The 18,827-nt window shown below is 50.9% G+C and overlaps 1 protein-coding gene across 1 annotated transcript; it reads left to right on the top strand.

Annotated features, from left to right (window-relative positions):
• The first annotated feature begins 3,962 nt into the window (after positions 1 to 3,962).
• On the top strand, positions 3,963 to 12,912 carry LOC121834184. Its single transcript, XM_042287925.1, has 3 exons — positions 3,963 to 4,282; positions 11,277 to 11,496; positions 11,632 to 12,912. Exons 1-3 carry the CDS (start codon positions 3,963 to 3,965, stop codon positions 12,910 to 12,912), a joined length of 1,821 nt encoding a protein of 606 aa, XP_042143859.1.
• Positions 12,913 to 18,827: the final 5,915 nt, after the last annotated feature.

Here is an 18,827-nt window from a genome sequence, read left to right as displayed (position 1 = left end):
TGGTTACTACAGTAAACATAAATATGTATTTCAGGTATAATTTTTTATTCTGATATATTTGAACTGATAAATAAACATGAAATATGTTCCAACGCCTACAACGCTTTTGGCAATAAAGCACACATCCAGCCGTGACGCACCTGCGCACCGCGGGTGGCGCTAGCGCGCTGGGACAACTCTCCGGAGTTACGTTAATGACGAGTTGTGCCTGAAGCCACCGTACAAGTACTATGCACAAGTGCATGTTTTGATGTTTGTGCTGGACTTGCAATCATGTTATTTTTATGTCTACACATGCGGTGAGCACGATTCCACTGTGTTCGTTCCCAGGAACGACAAGTTTTTGAGCAATGCGATTCCCTCTCTAGAACGGTTTTATTTCAGCTGGTACTGCTAGTCCTTGCACAAAAGTACCAGCTCTAAGCATGTCAGTACAAGTGATGTAAAAGACAGAACAATAAAGTACTGCATTCAATTCACTGCAGACAATATGACTCGCGACAACGTTCCATGTGTTTTTTTGCATACTTGCCGGTCTTTTTAGGAAGTGGTGGTTTAGAACTACGCTGAAATGTAAAGTCCAGTACACAAAATATAATCTTGCAATCAGAATGTTTAGTTTTCTGCTAAAGTGTGTTATTTTTATTTGCTGTTGTTTTATTCTCATTGGCATAAACAATGCTACTTATAAAACGTGCTCCGATTTGACACTTTCATTATAGAATAGAACCACAAGGGCATGGAAAATACACTCGTTGCTATCAATCATCTTTGCATCTCATAAAAAAGGTGTTAGCCATCTTTTACGGCAGGACATCACATATCATACAGAAACACTTAAATCAATCTCTGGCGCAGAATTCGGTTGCGGATAAGAAGCCTACGCTGGTACCCAGGAAGAGCCAACCCCACGAGAGAAATTGGAGCTCTGTACCTAGCCTCGCCATGCGTCTGAATGTACCTACATTTGCTGCCATTTATTCCTTTGGCTTGATAATGGCAGGTTGCAAATTTGCCAGCGTACAGCACATGTTGAAGCGTCATCCATCGGGGGGATCAGAGTAATGGGCACCGTTGTCCCGAGTATATTAATTCGCTGTATCATTCGCTCAACGTGAATTCGGACCTGGGCAAAGTAGTGTGTCGCACACTTCTGGCTCACTGAACTGCCCATGCACCGATAAAAAAGGCGGCATCACGAGCACCGCATCAGTGTCTGCCAGACTTTCCCTGATACCCGGAAAACATTTGTCAGCCAGTAGTACGTCCCCGGGCTGCACAATGTTTCAGAACCTAGAGTCCACCGTAAAATGGATGTCGGAGCATCGGCCTCCGTACGCCATTGAACGGAAACAAATAGCCCCATTAGGGGTATAGCAACCAGAAACTTAAGAGTGTAGCCACTCACGTAGCTCGAGTACAGCACGCGCTGCTGGCCTACACTATTCGGCGTCTCTGTTCTCACTTCGTTGGAATCAATATTCATTTTGAATTTAAGGTAGTGGGCTTCAATACACTCTGGCAACATAGCCCGCATAATGCTAAATGGAGGCCGAAAACTCCACCTCGCTGTCGCAGCAGTCAGCGTTGTTAGCACAGCTCGAAAGTGGCGTGATGCCGTTGTTCTGTCAACACTAAAAGTACACCAAGTGCAGTGTAGCTCAACCCGAGTTTCAGCTTCATTAGAAAGAAGAGCAGCCGGTTCCCCAGCGTCAAACACAGCTCCGCTCGGGGACAAGGGGCAGCATGCTCAAAAACAAAGCAAATGCACTCATGCTTAAATTTCAAATGCCTTGTAACGAATCCTCTGAATGTTGGATGCCTTCATGACCTCCGAAGAAACTTGTCCTCTCAGCTGGACCTGAATATTTGAAGATACCCATGGCCGGTGCTGTGTCCTAAAGTCGCAAACTTCGCGATGTGTGATTTGTGTGCAACCATCTCCACCTTCGAGGAAGGACGTGTAGGCTGCAAAGCCTCGACTGTAAGTACCGAGATCATCGGTCTGGATGTCCTTAAAAAGCATTTCCTATTTTGCGAATTTAGAGAGGCCAGCCATGAAACGTGCATTGTTTTGGTGCTGAAAGACAGGTGCTCTAAGGGAACTAAGGCTCTATGTGTGCACTGCGGCGTGTGTTACAATCACCGTACTAATTTTGATCTGCCACAGAATTAGTCTTTCCGCTATTGGCAGTGAGTGGCTGTAACTAGCATCCCGGATTCCCTGACCCCAACTGCGACGGCGCAGGTCAGTCGGCACATATTTTTTTATTATCCGACTAGCTCGGCTTTTGATATGCAGATTTATTGAATGACATATCACCTGGTTTTCTGATGCTTTCCCGAGTTTCTGTTTCAAAATACCACCTCCCAACAAAAATTAAAAAGAAAAATTGGGTTCGATTTTTGGTCTGGTTATGCAAAACTAAGAGATTGATTCCTCTACGACTTTTTGAAGAGCTGGTTATCTTAGCTCGCGTCTCCAGTTTAGCATTGTCCTGACTTCGATGTATTCTGGTTTGTGTCAGATACCTTACTTGAACCGCAATAAACTCACTTACTTTGTTATTATTGGCGAATCTCACTTCGAGTGATCCATTCGACGGAGAGTGCAGTAGCACTTCCCATGATCATAAAAATCATTAAAGCAAAAGCGAAAGAAGTGTCGAAAGCACGAGCCAGGTTTTTTTTTTTTTAAATGCACGGTGTTCTTTACCTTCCCATTGGCTCATACTCGAGTATATTTTTTATTATTTTTCTACCTTTCGGGGTCTGCATAAAATCAATGCCGGCTCAGACTCAAGTAAATAGCGTACCGAAACAAAATCGATTTCATAGTACTGCTGTAACCGTAACAAAGCTGCCAGTTTTTCGGTTTGAGTTCCTACTTTTCAGCTTCTGTTGCATTTTGCTGCAATCAAAAGATGGCTGGGAACAAGTCAAAATAACAACCAACTCACCACTGAACACTTCTTCTGAAGTTCTACAGCTTTACGCAGCAGCTCCAATTCCCGTTGTGGGCTTCCACTGCAATCTGAATCATGCTTAGAAAACACTGGGCAGGTTCCACCTGTAGATGGTAATCCTGAAGATCCTGCAGTTGAGGCAGCTGAACATGTTGATCGCTCCCACCACCTGCAAACAAGTATGCACAATCAAATACATATCTGCTAATTTTGCGCTATACACTTCCTATCAGAATACTGAGAATCGCAGGTGTCATGTCACATGTTCAATGCCATAGAAGGACGAAATGAATGCCATGGACTCCCAGTTGGGCGAAAAGGTTCCGTTTACAAGGTACACTTTAAGTGTGACATTGTCATCTTTGGTGTGTCATTAGAGCGATTTGAGAAGTGGTTTGCAGAGAAGGCCTCTAGGCCTCATAGAGGCTTCTTAGAGAGCTCTAGGCCTCTAAAAAGCACTTATTTATGTCAAATTATTTTTAAACACCACCGCCACCCCACCGAGCACCACCCGTGAGGGCAGCTCAAACACCACCACCACCGCCACCGCCACCGCCACCGCCACCACCGGCAAAAGCGCCACCCGCGAGGGCAGCTCAAAAACCACCACCACCACCCCAAGCGCCACCCGCGAGGGCAGCTCAAACACCACCACCACCACCCATATTCTCTGATGACGAAGACGCGGAGTATCTGGTACTCGATAGTTATAGCGCCTCGTCGTCGTCTGCGTCTCCACCACCCGTTTCGTCGCATACCCATCCCGCAGCTAGAAAGAAAAGGGACTCGGAATTGGACGACGCCTCTGACCGCGCAATGTTGTTTACAAACGAAGAATACGGAATGATGGAGTCACCGGCATCGAGCGCTATAGAAACCCCCAGGTATTCCGGCGTGACGCCGTTTCACGTTCCGCAATACAATTTTGAACTGGCCGAAAGTAACGCGGACAAGGTGGAAGCCATCAGGCGACAGTTTAGAGAAATCTTGGGCCCTATGACGATCGAGACCTTAAACCATTACACGGTAGATCAGGGTTTTGCCTACAAACTCGAACGCGCCTTTGAGGAACTCGGCGCGGTGCGCCAACGCGAATTCCTCTACAAGGTGCTCGTGGCAGTTAAGCGCATGACCAGGGTGGACGTTGCCTTTCGCAACGTGATAGAGTTTATAAATTTTGTGCTGCGCCGAGACGACTACAGGGTCATGAACGTCGTGTTGAAAGACAACAAAATCGACGTCGAGTGCTACGAACGGGTCGACATCGTGGAGAAGCAAATCTGCAAGCGGCAGTGGCGAGTCGAATTTAAAGAAAAGTATGGACGAGAACCGAGCCTGGCCGAGGAACTGTCCAGAGATCGCGACTTGAACGCTCGAGCGTTGTGTGATGCGGTGATGGATTACGAGGGAGGGCCCTCGATACTACAATTATAAAAATGATGGAATCGGACTCGCAGAAAAAAATATTGAGGAAATTCATCGAGGACTTTGTGATTGGTGAAGACATTTGGGAACACACTGCCGTCGTTTATAAACCATATCAACACCTGTACACGGGCGACGTGTTGCGATACTTGCGGATTCAAACGGCCATCCGAATGATCATGGACGACGAGCAAAAAAAACCTACGAGAGCCCTATGAGACGCTCTGTTTGAAAACATATCCACGTTCGTTCGTTTCGAGAGAATGAAGAATAAGCGTCGACGGACCGGCGCCCGCCGGACAAAGAAGACGGGTGAGGGATTTTATTCCCTGACAAAAGTCCCGGACATTAGTAGTCTACCGACAGACATGCGATTGGAAATTGAAAAGTCCTTTACTCCTAATCCGAAATTGAAGACTCAGCTAAATAACCTTCTTCTGAGAAAGGCGATCGTACAATACTGTAAGCAGCGTCAGTACGACATATCGCAGTACCCGACAAACGTTCTGGCCAAACGCTACAAGTTTAGAGAGATACCCCGCGACGTCCGCGAACACTTTGAAAAGGGAGTCGTCACCCACAACTCTGTCACCAAGCACCCGCTTTCGACAACGTTTCGCGAAAACGCCATCGCCGTCAAGGTCTCTTCTTACGTGAACAAACTCAAGAACAAAGAGCGTCTTCCGACGCGCGTTCCAGAAAATGTCGAGGCTCTGTTGAGAGGCATGGCTTTTAACGAGTAAATAAAAATGGTCAAATGTTCCAAGTGCGGTTTCTCGAAACGAACCGCCAGAACAAAGTGTTCGAGATGCAACAGGAACGGTCGTAGACTCGATACGAGAAAGCCGTATCGCCTCGAACATTTCACCAAGGAAGATCAAAGGCGCATTCTCGGCTCCATGCGGGTTAAACGAGGACAGAGTCCAACCTACCTGAAACTTTTATTGGGGAAACTAATTCAGGCCTTTGCTCGCAAACACCGACTGCCGGCGTCATGTCCGATCAATCGAGCCAGGCACGCGCTGATAACTCACGCGATCCTCGACAAGATTCGACCATCGAGTCAAAGAACGAGGAGGAGTCGTAGCAAGAGCGTCGCGCGGCGGAGGACTAGGAGCAGGAGCGGAAGCGTCGCGCGGCGGAGGAGCAGGAGCGGAAGCGTCGCGCGGCGGAGGAGTAGGAGTAGGAGCGTTCTCTCCTCGGGTCGAAGAAGAGGAAGGAAGAGGAGTCGCAGCGTCGGCAACAGGAGGAGCCGTAGCATTTCCATCAACCGAGGCCGACTCGGTCGCAGCGTCAGTGTCGGTAGGCGAACAATGTCCAGAAACGCCAGCAGCGACTCCAAGTACATGTATCCCGTGTAATAAAAAAATGTATCAAGTGCGCGTGGATTATTCTTTCGACCAACTCCCGCCGAGCCTGCTCAGGTTTCTCACGAGCGCTCACGAGGGGTTGCGGTCGGACAAGAACCGTCTCATAAAGCGTGCCAACGACGTGATCAGAGACTTTCAGGTCTTTAAGATGCACAAGCGCAGCGCCCCAATTTTCGTCAATCAATTTCCAGTTCACGTGTTGAATGACATGTACTCGATAGTGCCCGTGCGTAACAAGAAGGGCGAAGTCATGTGCGGAAGGGAGTACGCCGAAACGGCCAAGGCTATTCGATCTAACTCGTTCTATCCCGTGTTTAAAGCGAGAAGCGACGGCGCAGCCCTGTTGGAAACCAAAGTCGGTAGGACCACCGGAGATAATCATTCGCCCTACGTTTCGGGAGTCTTGGTGGACGTAAACATTGACAAGATATCTAGCAAGTTTCACGACGTGGTCACCAGCCGCTCGATCAAGGTGGGGCAGTGGATCGACGTGATTCGCGACCCACCGCCGTCCTTTCTGGAAACCATAGTCGTGGCCTACGAGATGGTCGAGCTAGGCGAGTTGTATAGGACAATAAACGGCGACTTTACAAACTTGCCCACGCACGACACGTATTATTCCGACAACATCGTGCACCGAGAGTCTGGTGCAAAGTTTCGTCCAAACGCGCGCGACAACGTGCGAAAGGAATTCAAGTATCGCGTTTCCAATCGCCCCAACTACAGGATCGTGGACGACTCGGAAAAGAGACCGCTGGGTCCGTCCACGGATAGCTTCTTCCATTCGACCGGCGGAGGCCGCTACAAATCGACTCTGCGTACCAGACGGACGGTGTACGAGACAAATAATAATAATATTAATAATGAGCCCAAGTTTCACGGAAATTCGGACGACGACTACGCTGAGCGCAACGTGGATAGCGACGACGACGCTGAAGACGGTGACGACGGTGACGACGACGTCAGTGACGAGATCAGGCGCTACAAGTACAAGAGATACTACACCGAAAGCGATCACATTATGCGAGCTTTGCGCAACGTCTAGTACGTGTCTTTTTTGAAATAAACAAACAAACAATCATTCGAGAGGCTTTATTTTTCTACATACACAAAACGTACGTATATATACGCGCGCCTGCCGAAGCACGTCGACAAACGTAGAACATGACCGGAGTAGCATCCAGCGTGTCCAAAGTGTTTCGCGAGGCCACCAAGTTTGATCAATCGCGAACCTTCGACTGGAGCAGAGTAGTGGCCAACGTTTATTCGGAAGACTCAAATGAGGAAGAGTTTGAACGAGAGAGGGTCGTCCTGTTCTCCGAAATTTGTAAACTTTCTCATGTGTCCGCGAACGCTCTGACCGTTTTGGACCTTGTCGACTATCCGACCTTGGAGGACGCACAATTGTTGTACATTGTTTGTACGTATACGCACCTCAAGACCATACTCCTGAGGAACGCCCCCCTATTGTCAAACTCTGCTCTACAATACTTGGCGACCTACGCTCAATCTCTCGAACATCTTCAAATCAGCAACAACGGTGGCCGTATCAGGAACGAGGGATGGATTCATCTGGCTCCTTTGCGTCGACTCAAGAGTTTGTGTCTGACTGGAATAAGAAACGCCAGTCGAGCTGTCCTTCGAGTGATATTGCAGAACAACGAATCTATATACGCTATCTTTGTGATAACGACGGAACTCTTCGCCTCTAAAGATAACGTGACGCACTTTGTCTTTTGCGCTTCGAATCAGTTGAGTCAGGAAATGTACGATTTTGTTTTTTGTAGCGAAACGTTATCTCCGTTTTCAGATAGCGAGTGAGGGTATATATATATATATGTACTCGCACGTACTACGCTTACAGCAAAGCTAACCCTACCCTCTCCCCCGACATCACGACACGACACGACTACTACCCTATAACCCAAAGCGACAATGGCTCGACTAGACAGGTCCCCATCTCTCCCGCTGGCCGACACCTGCGTACAAGTGTTCGCTCAGTCCAGAGTGTCAAGCGCGGTGGATTGGAAAACAGTGGTGCTTAGTATATACCACGAAGAAGAGGGCTACGCTTGGGACAACGTGGAAGGGCAAATTCACTGTGCGTATACCGAAATTTCAATATTAAGAAGCTTTCCTACGCACATCACATTCTTGGAGTTGGTGCACTATCCAATGCTGCGAGACCGCCACGTCAGTGATTTGGTTCGTTTCTACCCGAACATCAAGACTTTGCTCCTACGTCACGCACCCGGCTTGACCAACGACTCTGTAAAGTGCTTAGCGGACGGTCTACCTAATTTGACTCACTTGCAGATTGATCGTGCCTAGACCTAGACGACGAAGCCTTGATGTATCTCGCAGAAAAGAGGATCATCGACGTTGGCATACGGAGCCTCTGCATGACCGGACTCGGATTTATACGCCGAGAAACGCTTCACCAATTTCTCAACGTGCATCGAAGGCTGACTACTCACCGCTAGAGACGTCCCCAACAAGGACGTCTACCTTGGTGAATACACTTTGTGTATTTCTAGCACAGTGTCTCCGTCACTAAGAAACATTGCGCCAACCGACCTAGACGTTATCGAAGGTGTGGACGGTGTTGTGGGTGACATCGAGTACCAAGACCTCGACAGTGACGACGGTGACGGTGACGACGGCTACAGTGACGACTACGACAGTGACGCCGACGAATATCTCGAATCGGACGACGACAGAATGCTGGGTCCGATCGTCCTAAACACCTTCAACTACGACGAAGGAGAAGACTCAATGGGCGAAGAAGACGACTGAGTTATGCTTGAAAATAAATATTTCGCGTGCTTATATTTTTGAGTCACGAATCGTTCTTTTGCATGCACACTACACTAGTGCCAGTACAAATAGTTTATTTAATGAATTCGATACATTCCACTCACTGCAGATTTACAAAGGCAACACACAGATTGCTCTCTCGAATTGTAAATCATTGGAAATAGACAATTTAAACATAAGGCGGCGTGGGCACAGGGCAAAGTAACTATACACACCGGACAGTTCATGCAGACGACGCAAATCGTCGTGGACGGATCGGACCGCTTCATGGAGATGCTCGTCTTGTCGATGCGCGTGGGATACGGACGTCCTACGCTCAGCGCCGAAAAAGAATCGCTGTTTTCGAGAAAGGACTTTAGCTTGTTCGGACAGGAAAGATCAAACTTGGAAGTGGCCAATGCTGTTATAAAGTCTAGGCTGTATTTGTTTGAGACAAACTCAATGTCCTTGGTATATTCTAGCAACCAAAATAAATCGCTATTTCTATACACGTCGGACACCTCCTTGATGTAGGTTACGCTCGCGCACAATCGAAGATAGGGGCAGCGAGGGTTGTACTTGGCGTGTTCCTCGACTGGGTCGTCGTAGTCGGCTTCCCACGAAAGCAACCGAAGTCCGCAACAAAAGCATTCCACGGTCCGATCGGTCAGGTAATAAAATCCCGCAGATGCCATGTAATCCACGTCAAAGACGTCTTCTTCTTTCGGCCGAGCGTCGAAGGAGGCGAACCTCGCAGTGTAAGTCTGAAACTCGGGCCTAAAGGCAAGCGCTCGTTCGGTCACCACCGCCGAGACGTCTGGACTCAGCGTGCGTAGCGGTGCGTCACAGTCGGATTCGTGCAGTCCTTGGGGAAGTGTTTCGTCCGAGGCCACGATAGTAGAGAGTTGAGTCTTTTGCTGGCACATCGAGCAGCTGAGAATCCGCTTCTCCGGATCGTAGGCGAGTCCTGCCATGGCAAAGTCCTTGGGTGTGGGGGTACTGTTGCGCAAAGGCCACGTCGCAAAAGTTTTAAAGTCGGACATCACCTTGGCCACAGTCGGGTCGTGGTCGAACAGTCTCCAGTAGAAAGACATGTTCTTAAGCAAAGTAGACTCTAGAAATAAAGTCGATTTTGAGTCTACGGGCCTTGCAATGTTTGAATAATATGGTGCAGTCGAAACACGACACGCAGTGTCCGCACGGCAGGTAGGCAATGTTAGCCGGAGCCTTCATGCATACGATGCACCTCTTAGTTGATTCGTCTCGTGACTTTATAGCGGAATAGTGCGTATCACAGATCGCGCTATCTATCACAAAGTTACCCCACCTACCGATAGCCTTGTGATCGAACGAAGGAAGGGCGTTCACTGGCTCAAACAGAGTGTGACTGCCCAACGGAGTCGCCTTGCTGCTCCGAATGGCACTCACCATCGCCGATACGTTCAAGGGATGCGTCAGGTTGGCCGTGTACAGAGTACTCATAGTCCTGTTGCGGAACTTTGGGTCCTTGACGAGATCGTCGATCTCGGGAAAGTGAGACGCCCAGTACATCTCGCTCCTGTAAAACTTTTCGACTGCATCGTGCACGTAGTAATAGGTCTTGTTCACTCGTAGAAACACGCAATTGGGGGACCTGCGGGCGTGTAGCAGCCACGGATCGTCTTCTTCGCAGTCGAGGATCGAAAATACTTGCACCCCGCAGTAGAAACAAACGAATATGCGGGTCACTATCTGTTCGCGGGAGAGGTAGCCCTGCTCGTCGTCGTGCGAGCAGAAAAAGCCGGCCTTGGCGAACGCAGGGCCTCGAACATCGTGAAAGGTCTTGGCTCGAATCTTCTCGTCGACGTATCTCTTGTAGACCGGGTGAGGGTAGCTCGGCAAGACGGACACGACCTTTGCTACGTTCAGCCGCGGGTCCCTGTACTGCTCGAGAAACTTGCACGGCATTCGGCGGTGAAGGTCCATCGGGTGAAACGTGAGCGTCTCCCAGTCCTGTTCGGCGACTTGAAATTTGCAGTGCCGACAGTAGATGTGTTTCCGGTCAGCGCAATATTCTAGGCCGGCATAGGCAAAGTCTCGAGGCGTGGCTCTGGTGCGAAGTCGCCATTCGGCGAACGTCTTGAAGCGACGCACGACTTCCTTGCTTATGGGATCCGTAACGAGGTGCGCCATAGCGACGATAATGAGAGGAGCCCTCTACTCGGTGCGCAATATATATTCTCTCCATATCTAGGTTGACCTCGACTGGGAGCGGAGTCGACCTCCCATAGGCGGTAGCAATTTTGTTTATTATAAAAATGTCTGTCGCAGAAAATTTTTTAGACCTGTTGAAAAAGGGACGATGTCAACACTCGGTGAATCACGAAGACGCCACCGATATTTTATTACCCGTATTCCGGCAGCGGGGAAATCAAAACGTGTCTTACAGGAGAGATGGCGATAAATACGTGCCCACGCTCCCGAACGACACGTCGACCTTACTCGGCTACTCGTCCAAGAAACTCATGCAGCACATTACCAAGGCGCGCACGACGCTCCTGACCAACGGAGATGTGGAACCGGTTGCAGATATGCTCTTTCGCGTTTTCGAGCTCGGTAGTAACATACTGATGACGGTCGACATGGATCAGATGGCCATCCAAACGCTCCTGAATGACAATACAGTATTTCACTGCGTAATGGGAATCGAATACGTACGAAACAGTCTCAACATACTTAGGAAAACCTCTTCCTCGTCGACCACTCAGCGCGTCATCAGGGATCTGAAGCCGTACGTGGACGCGTACGCTACTGCCATTCTGCGCCTGCTACTCCTCTACATCGAAGAGATATTTTCCCATGCGCGCGAGGCGACTCGCGGTATGGCGGTGGGCGCAAGGACGGCAGCCAAGATTACGGCGGTCATGCTAGTATCCCTGTGCAACTACGCGGCGGTGCGCGTAAAGTGCAACCCCATCTTTCAGTTTGAGAGCGCCATGGGCCACAACTGGCTCGACGTGGCCAACGGTCTCAGCCTCGTGCACAGGATCACGCAGCCACACACCGTCAACGAAAACATTGTCGGGGCCATTCGCGTAAAGTTTTCGCAAAACAACAAGCCACAGGACGTCATCAACCTCCTGGTCGAAGAGAGCAACAGGTTGTACACGAGTAACGTCGAGAACGGAGTGTACCGCTGCGACACCGACTACATGACGCTCCGGACCGTCATGCCGGCCGAGCGGGTCACGGACGACGTCAACATCATCGATCCGGCCATCTCTACGACGCTGCGTGACCACAACGAGCTCATCATGAAGAGTTCCGACACGATCCCCGTGCCGCGTACCAACCACTACGTGCTAGCCCTGCAGAAGGAGAAGGCGCCGGCCACCGAGGTGTCGGTCCTTAACATCGCCTCCATCATAGAACAGTGCATGAGCAACGGGCGCGTGGACTCTCGCTTCGTCGAAGTGCACAAACAGTCGGACCAGGGCACGCAGGAGCTCAACAAATTTTACAGCCAGGCCTGTTGCGTCTCGCCCCGTAACCTCGGTCTGTTTCTACAGTGCCTAAACTTTGAGATGATGGACTCGGACATGTTTGGGGCCACCTTACAGTGCCTCAAGATGACCAAGGGCATACCCACTCCGCGCCAGGAAGAAATTGCCACCTACTCAAACACGGCGCTATTTCGGATGGCCACCAACCTGTTTTATCACACGCGTTTCTGCAGGAGCTACCGCGGCGAAAACACCTACCTGTACGACTCGCGCTTTTTTAACGACTTTCTACTCTGGGTCCAGTCGCCCAACTGTCTGGAACACCACATCTCGCCTAGCGTGTCGTCGTCCATCATCTCGTGGTGCACGTCCATGTCTACTGCCATGCACACTACGCGCGACGCCAACGGAGCGAAGTGCGCCATGGCGGCCATATCCACGTGCGAGGTGGACCAACGCGTACTAGCCGACTTTTTGAACATGTTCATCAAGCTCTTTATCGAGGACGAGACCGAGATTAGCGTCATCAACAAGAAATTTCTCGAGAAGGAACTACTCGAGGCTTTTGCCTCCGTGTCTAATTGCTACAACCTGTTTAGGGGGCAGTTTGTTTCGGCGACGGCCTTGCGCCTCTTCCTAGCCCGTTGTAGGTGGTCCGTGGCCGACGACGTGGAAGTCATCGTTCCGGTCGAAACAAAGTTTCTCAACAGACTGATATGCGACAGCGACGACCTGTTGTCCAACTCGATGCGAGACAAGCTCCGTAAAACCATGGAAGACGTCTCCACGATGATGGCGCCGCTACTCTCCAATCCATCCACGTCCGCGCCTCACAGCAAGGACGACGACAGCAACGTGCCCATATGCATTTGAAATAAAAAAAACCGCCAACGCCCCCATATACATTAACAAAAAGGTTCGGTGACTGATTTGAACGATCGAGGGAGTAAAATGTTGAAACAGGTCACGTTCGTCGATATCTTTTCGCAACAAAAAATGAGGACCCTGCGAGACTATCTCCATTGCGAACTGGACCTTTCGGTATCGATACCCTATAAAATCTGGATCGCTATCGCAAATTTCTTTATTCAAAACAACGTCCCATCGGTCGTAGAGGGAGCAGAGTGTTGTCAGAAAGACAGCTCGTCGTCCCACTATCTACTCGTCTTTTCATACAGGGACAAGGACGCCAACCGAGTGGTGGTGGACTGCATAAACTTCATCAACGTGCTGCGCGATCTCAAGGTGCACGACGTGATATGCACCAAGCACTACGTCTACCTCTACGTCCGTCACTCGTCGGCGCATCACAACGTGCATGCAATTCTACCCTTTCTCCACCACGTTCTGCAAAGCTATGTAAACGACAAGACGACCACTTTGCCACTCGATTACACTTTCGATCCCCTGGAAGAACAAGAATCCTTCTTCGACGTGATTCCAGTCACGTACCACGGCACCTACGAGGTGACCACCTCTCTACCGGCGCTCGTGGCCAAAATCAAACCCAAGGAAGACGGACAGTATGTGTCAGATCGCCTTTATTGCGAGAAGCATTGGATGTGTCTACACAATCTGGTCGTCTTGAGGCTCGTCGACTGTTTCTACTACATCACTATACAGAAATTGCAGATATTAAAAGATGTTACAAAGTCAAACATTACGTCCACCAACGACTGTGGCATTTACAAAGTGTCGTATTACAAGAAGTGACTCGCTTTCGCTTGTGTTTGTCTGCTTTGCCTAAAATAAACGCTTACGCTAGCTTGCACGCTGCTATACATCTGTGTCTCTATGTGTGTGCGTCTGTGTGTGTGTGTGTCCAAACAAACGTTCTTTTATTCACAACATGTCGTTGTAAATGGCGTCGAAACTAGGAAATCGAAGGTTGCTCAGTCGCCGCTTGTTCTTCTTATAGGCCCGTCTGATGAGGCTAGCGGTGAACGTGCGAGACCAGTCGCTGCTCTGTCTAAAGATGCACAAGACGCGTCGTAGATCCATCGTCTTGATGCAGGGACACAGACAGCGGGTCTCGTACCACTTGTAGACGGCAGCAAGGGCTTCCACGTCCGACCAATTGTCGTAGTCGTCATCAAACTCCATAGCACCCATCATGTAGAGCGCCGAAATGCGCCTTGATGGCGCTGGAAACCGCAAGGTGTTCGCCGCTAGATTCGATAACGTAAGCTCGTATGTCCACCGCAGATTCCAACGCGTCGCTGGCCTTTAGGGCCCTTATGACGCTCGCAACGTCGGCGAGACTCACGCGGCACGCCTTGTTCTGCCCCATGGTCGTGATCGGTCGCGTGACGAAAGCGTTTGTTGTCGCGTCCCTCTCTACCACGCGGTCTTCGTACACAAACTCTACGGGCTTTACGTACCACGCTAGCCGGTCCTGCTGCGTGGTGTAGAGCGCGGTGTACTGAAGCAGCTTCAGGTATTTCGTGACAATCTCCTCTACTTTCTGCCGACGCTCGTTCGCCTTGGGCCAGTCCTTGGACATTGCGGCCGCTCGCCTCCGCGTAGTGGACCCTTCCATAGGTGCCGCGGCATCGACCGCCGCCAGTAAAATGTCAAAGAAGCTAGTCTCCTTCGTTGCGGCGTTCATCATTGCGCGAAACAGGTCCACCTTCTTGCCGTCCACCTTTTTAGATGAGCTTATCATAAACGGGAGCATCTCGTAGCCGCCGTACAGCAAGATTGGCACCACAAACGACAGCGGGTGAAGATCGGAACTACTGACGCGTACAGCGCGAGTAAAGAAATCGTCCTTGATGTGGTAGTAACCCGCCTGACGACTGGGAAGAGACTTGTCCAGCAGAGACACGGCGTGTTGCACGCCGCCAAACTCGAACCTGTGTTCGTCCTGTCGCTTCTTACTCTCGCTGTACTGGCGGGCCGAATACACGTAGACGTCTCGCGAGGGTATCTTTTCCACGACCGCAGCTACCCCGAGGAGAATGTCCGAATCGTCGGTGACAACGACGGACACGTCCCAGCGCTCGTCGTTTGGCGGCGGACACATTAAAGAGTCCACGACCTTGACGTCGCCTTCCCCCACGTAGAACGGCGGCAGGATCGTAAAGGACGAGAGTTGGTACGCTGCAGCCGACTCGTTCGAGTAGCCGTCAATCACCTCTTTGGCGTAGAGTGGGTTCTCGAGAAGCGTGGCATATTCCCTGACGTGCTGCATCACGTCCGAGGCCGCGGTCAATCGGCAGATTGTAGCCATGGCGTCTTTGCCGTAGCGTGCCAAGTTTTTGAGCCTTCCGTTCAGGACAGACTGCAGTCTCGAATTTTTGATGGTCCGAACTCGCTTGGTGTCCTCGCCAGACGAGTTTTTGATGACGTTGGCCAGCTCTCTACTGCGACGCTTGTACTGCTCGGGCCACTTTACCGTCGGCGACATTCCGCCAAACACCACCACCACGTCAACTTCCACACGCCTGTTTAGGGACAGCCCCTTGACGACCCTCTTGACCGTCCTAGATATGCAATGAAACACCGTCGTGAAGAAGGCGTCGTATCGGATGCAGCGTTCGCCCGGTCTCGCCACGTACTCCTTGTCCCAGTCCAAATCTCGAAGAACAAACGCGTCGTCTTCGATATAGTCTTCGACGTAATCGCCAACCAGATCTCCGTTGGTCTCGCCAACGTAGTGTTTGATTATCTCGAGGTTCAAGGCTTCCCACGCTCGCTCTCGTTCCTCTCGGTCGGCGATCGCTCGTGCGGCATCGATCTTGTCCGCAAACGTCTTGAGATGGTGGTCCGTCAGCGAGTGCTTGCAGTGGTGTAGAAAAATGTTACCGTCGACGACGACTTGAATGCGCGCCGACTCTCCGATCACGAACGAGGACGTCACGCTCTCATAGTCGAAGTGACGCGCAGACGGCGTAGGCGAAAAATACGTCCGCAAAACGAGGTTCGTGGCCGTCTCGACGTTACTGCCGGGGTCGTCCAAGAGCTGTAACTGAGACTCGAGTAACGGTGCCAGTTCCTCCTCGACGGCGCGGTTGCAAACTGCGTTGAGTGTATTCCAAAGATTTCGGATACCCATGGTGTCAATACGTTTATTGTGTGTGTAGAAGGGCGACGCTTAAGTACTCTCATCACACAAGGTCACGCCAAATAATGGAGGTTGTGTTTTTTTTTTATTGGACGAGAAAGTGATACAGTATGCGTAATCCCTCTACCTGGGTGAAGGGCATCGGGTGACCTCCACTCGAGTGGGTAAAGTAACGCCCGCTCCCCTTGTTTAGATAGAGGAAGGGCTCTTGTAAAATGAACTTGAGGGGACAGAAGCGCTTGTTTGTTTCGGGATCGAGATGAGTGGAGAGCACAATCGAGTTGTCAAAGCCAGGTAGTTCGAGGGTGCTGCCTGTGGGTACGTGCGTGTATGCCGTTTTGCTCGGCACAAAGCTGACGATCGGCTCGTTGGTTATGTTGTTGATCAGAGACGGAATCGCGGCAAGACCCCTGTTTATTCTCTCTTCCCAGTCGCTGTGTTGGAAGAGGACGTTGTCCACGGTGCGCAGCACGTCTAGTAGCCGAATCTTTTTCGTTGCCGTCATGGCGTTGGCAATCACGCTCGGAATTCCTATCGTCTCGCACAGTCGGGGTAGTATGGTCTTGACGGTCGACTCGACGCTCTCGACAATTTTCTCCACCACGTCCTCTTGCAGGCCGGAAGCCTTGAGGCAACCCACGCCGCCACTCGCGATGCCGCCGCCGCGCTTCTTTCTCACGGTTCCCTCCAGGTAGACCATGACGGACGACGTCTTGACGTTGTTGATGTCGTTGACCACGTCGGAGATGGTGGGTTGCCGCACGCCCAGAAGGACCTCCCTCTTCTTTAGCGAACGGAGCTCGGCCGTGGCCACGCCGCGCGGAACGTAGAGGCACGAGTCGTACGCAAACTTGTACGCGTTGCGGATGGCGGCGGCCGTAAACAGGTAGTCTCCGTTGTAGGCAGAACTAAATAACTCCAGGTTGTACATGGCGCGCACGCCCAGGGCTACGGGCTCTTCGCCGACGCCACCCGTTCCGCCAAAGGGCAGATTCGTGACTGTGCTTGCCAGCATTGTTATTGCGTCTGCATTCAACCAGCCCGCCTGATAGGTCTGACTCGAAAAGATTGTCTTCTCGTCGCTCCAGTCGCCTTCCACGTAATCGTTGTACGCCGGAACGTTTTTGAGAAACACGTAGGACCAGAACATGGGGTAGCGTTCCACGAGCTTGGGGTGATTCCTAACCAAATACGTGACGTGATCGTACGGATCAATCACCGATTTGTACTGGTCGTATAGGACGCGCCCGACAAAAGCCAAGTCTGCGCTCTCGTTGGTGTAGGCCGCCCTGCGTGGAATGAGGATCTCGATGGGCAGTACGGATCTCTGGTCCGAGACGCAGACGCGGACGTTATCGACGCTAAGGATCCAGGGAAAGGTTCTGCCCAAAACCTCGTAAACGTGTTTTCTAAAGAGACGTTCGCTACCGGCCCCCGCAGGGGGCACCTGTGAAAGCAGGTGTTTGGAGAGTGGCGTCTCCACGGACCCCGAGCTCCGCAGGGGGCGCCTGCACCTTAGGTGCTAGGTGCTTGGTGAGTAGCGTCACCACGGACCCCAGCCACTTTGGCGACACCACAGACCCTGAGTAAAAGTGGCTAAGACCCACCCACGTCTGGCTGTGCGTGGCGATCCCGTGTCCAGGGAAAAGGGCATCCTGGTGGTTGAGCTGAGCCCGGGGTAGGTTTGGACCCTTCGGGGCCCCCTGGGCGAGGCAACACACCACTTTGGCCCCTGCTTCCTATAGACGGGTGTCCTGGCTTGGCCCGACCAGGATGATTCAGTCAGTCGCCACATCTTCTACTATCCCCTCTTATCTTTCTCTTTTCTCTGCTCTTCTTTTATTCCTTTTCACCTTCTTTGGCGGCAAGGGCTAACCTTGGGTGGCGATAGACCCCTTGTCCGGATCCACACTAGGTTATAGTGCCTGGGCAGCACTGGTAGTGTAATGTTGTCAGCAAAGCCATATTTGTTATGGCACATTGCCTACCCCCGTGTTGGGCTCCGTGGTGGGTGGTGCACCCGGGGCACCGAAATTCTCTCCCATCTCTATGGGTACTAAACAAAAAACCTTTCTTGATCGGCCCCCCAAAAGGGGCCGCACCGAAGTACATGCGATTAATACTACTAGATCTGCAGAAAAATTTCCAAGATTCCTTGTGATGCACTCTGAGAGTGAGAAACCTTTGGCGAAAATGTCACCATTCCTTGTTTCCAAAACACTTGAGTCCATTGTTGGAAAGAACTTCTCTGCCAAAAAAATGACATCCGGAGATCTGCTCGTTGAAATTAAAACCAGTGAACAGAGCACAGCACTCCTATCACTAAATTCAGTTTCTGATTATAAAGTGACAGTCACTCCCCACCGTACATTGAACACAGTAAAAGGTGTGATTTCTGAAGATGACCTCCTCGAAAGTACAGAAGATGAACTCGTAAATGGCCTCAGTGACCAAGGAGTTGTCGCTGCAAAGCGAATCTCCCTTCGTCGAGAGGGGCAAGAGATCAAAACAAAACATGTTATTTTGACTTTCGAGTTGAGCAAAGTTCCCGAGTCAATCAAGGCTGGGTACTTGAACTGTAGAGTACGGCCATATGTGCCGAACCCCAGGAGATGTTTCCATTGCCAGAGGTTCGGCCATAGTGCCCAGAGCTGCAGGGGCAAGACCACGTGCGCCAAGTGCGGTCAGAACGATCACCCGTCAGACAACTGCGCAAACCCAC

The sequence above is a fragment of the Ixodes scapularis genome, unplaced genomic scaffold (assembly GCF_016920785.2).
Source record: "Ixodes scapularis isolate PalLabHiFi unplaced genomic scaffold, ASM1692078v2 ptg000597l_1___fragment_1__unscaffolded, whole genome shotgun sequence".
NCBI classification, from domain to species: Eukaryota; Metazoa; Arthropoda; class Arachnida; order Ixodida; family Ixodidae; genus Ixodes; species Ixodes scapularis.
This window is presented reverse-complemented; position numbering and strand designations above follow the sequence as displayed.

Coding starts and splice junctions, on each gene's coding strand:
- LOC121834184 (XM_042287925.1), top strand. CDS start 3,963: ATGACGATCGAGACCTTAAACCATTACACGGTAGATCAGGGTTTTGCC. Junction 4,283..11,276: donor CGAGTCGAATTTAAAGAAAA/GTATGGACGAGA, acceptor CAACATACTTAG/GAAAACCTCTTCCTCGTCGA. Junction 11,497..11,631: donor GCAACTACGCGGCGGTGCGC/GTAAAGTGCAAC, acceptor GGGGCCATTCGC/GTAAAGTTTTCGCAAAACAA.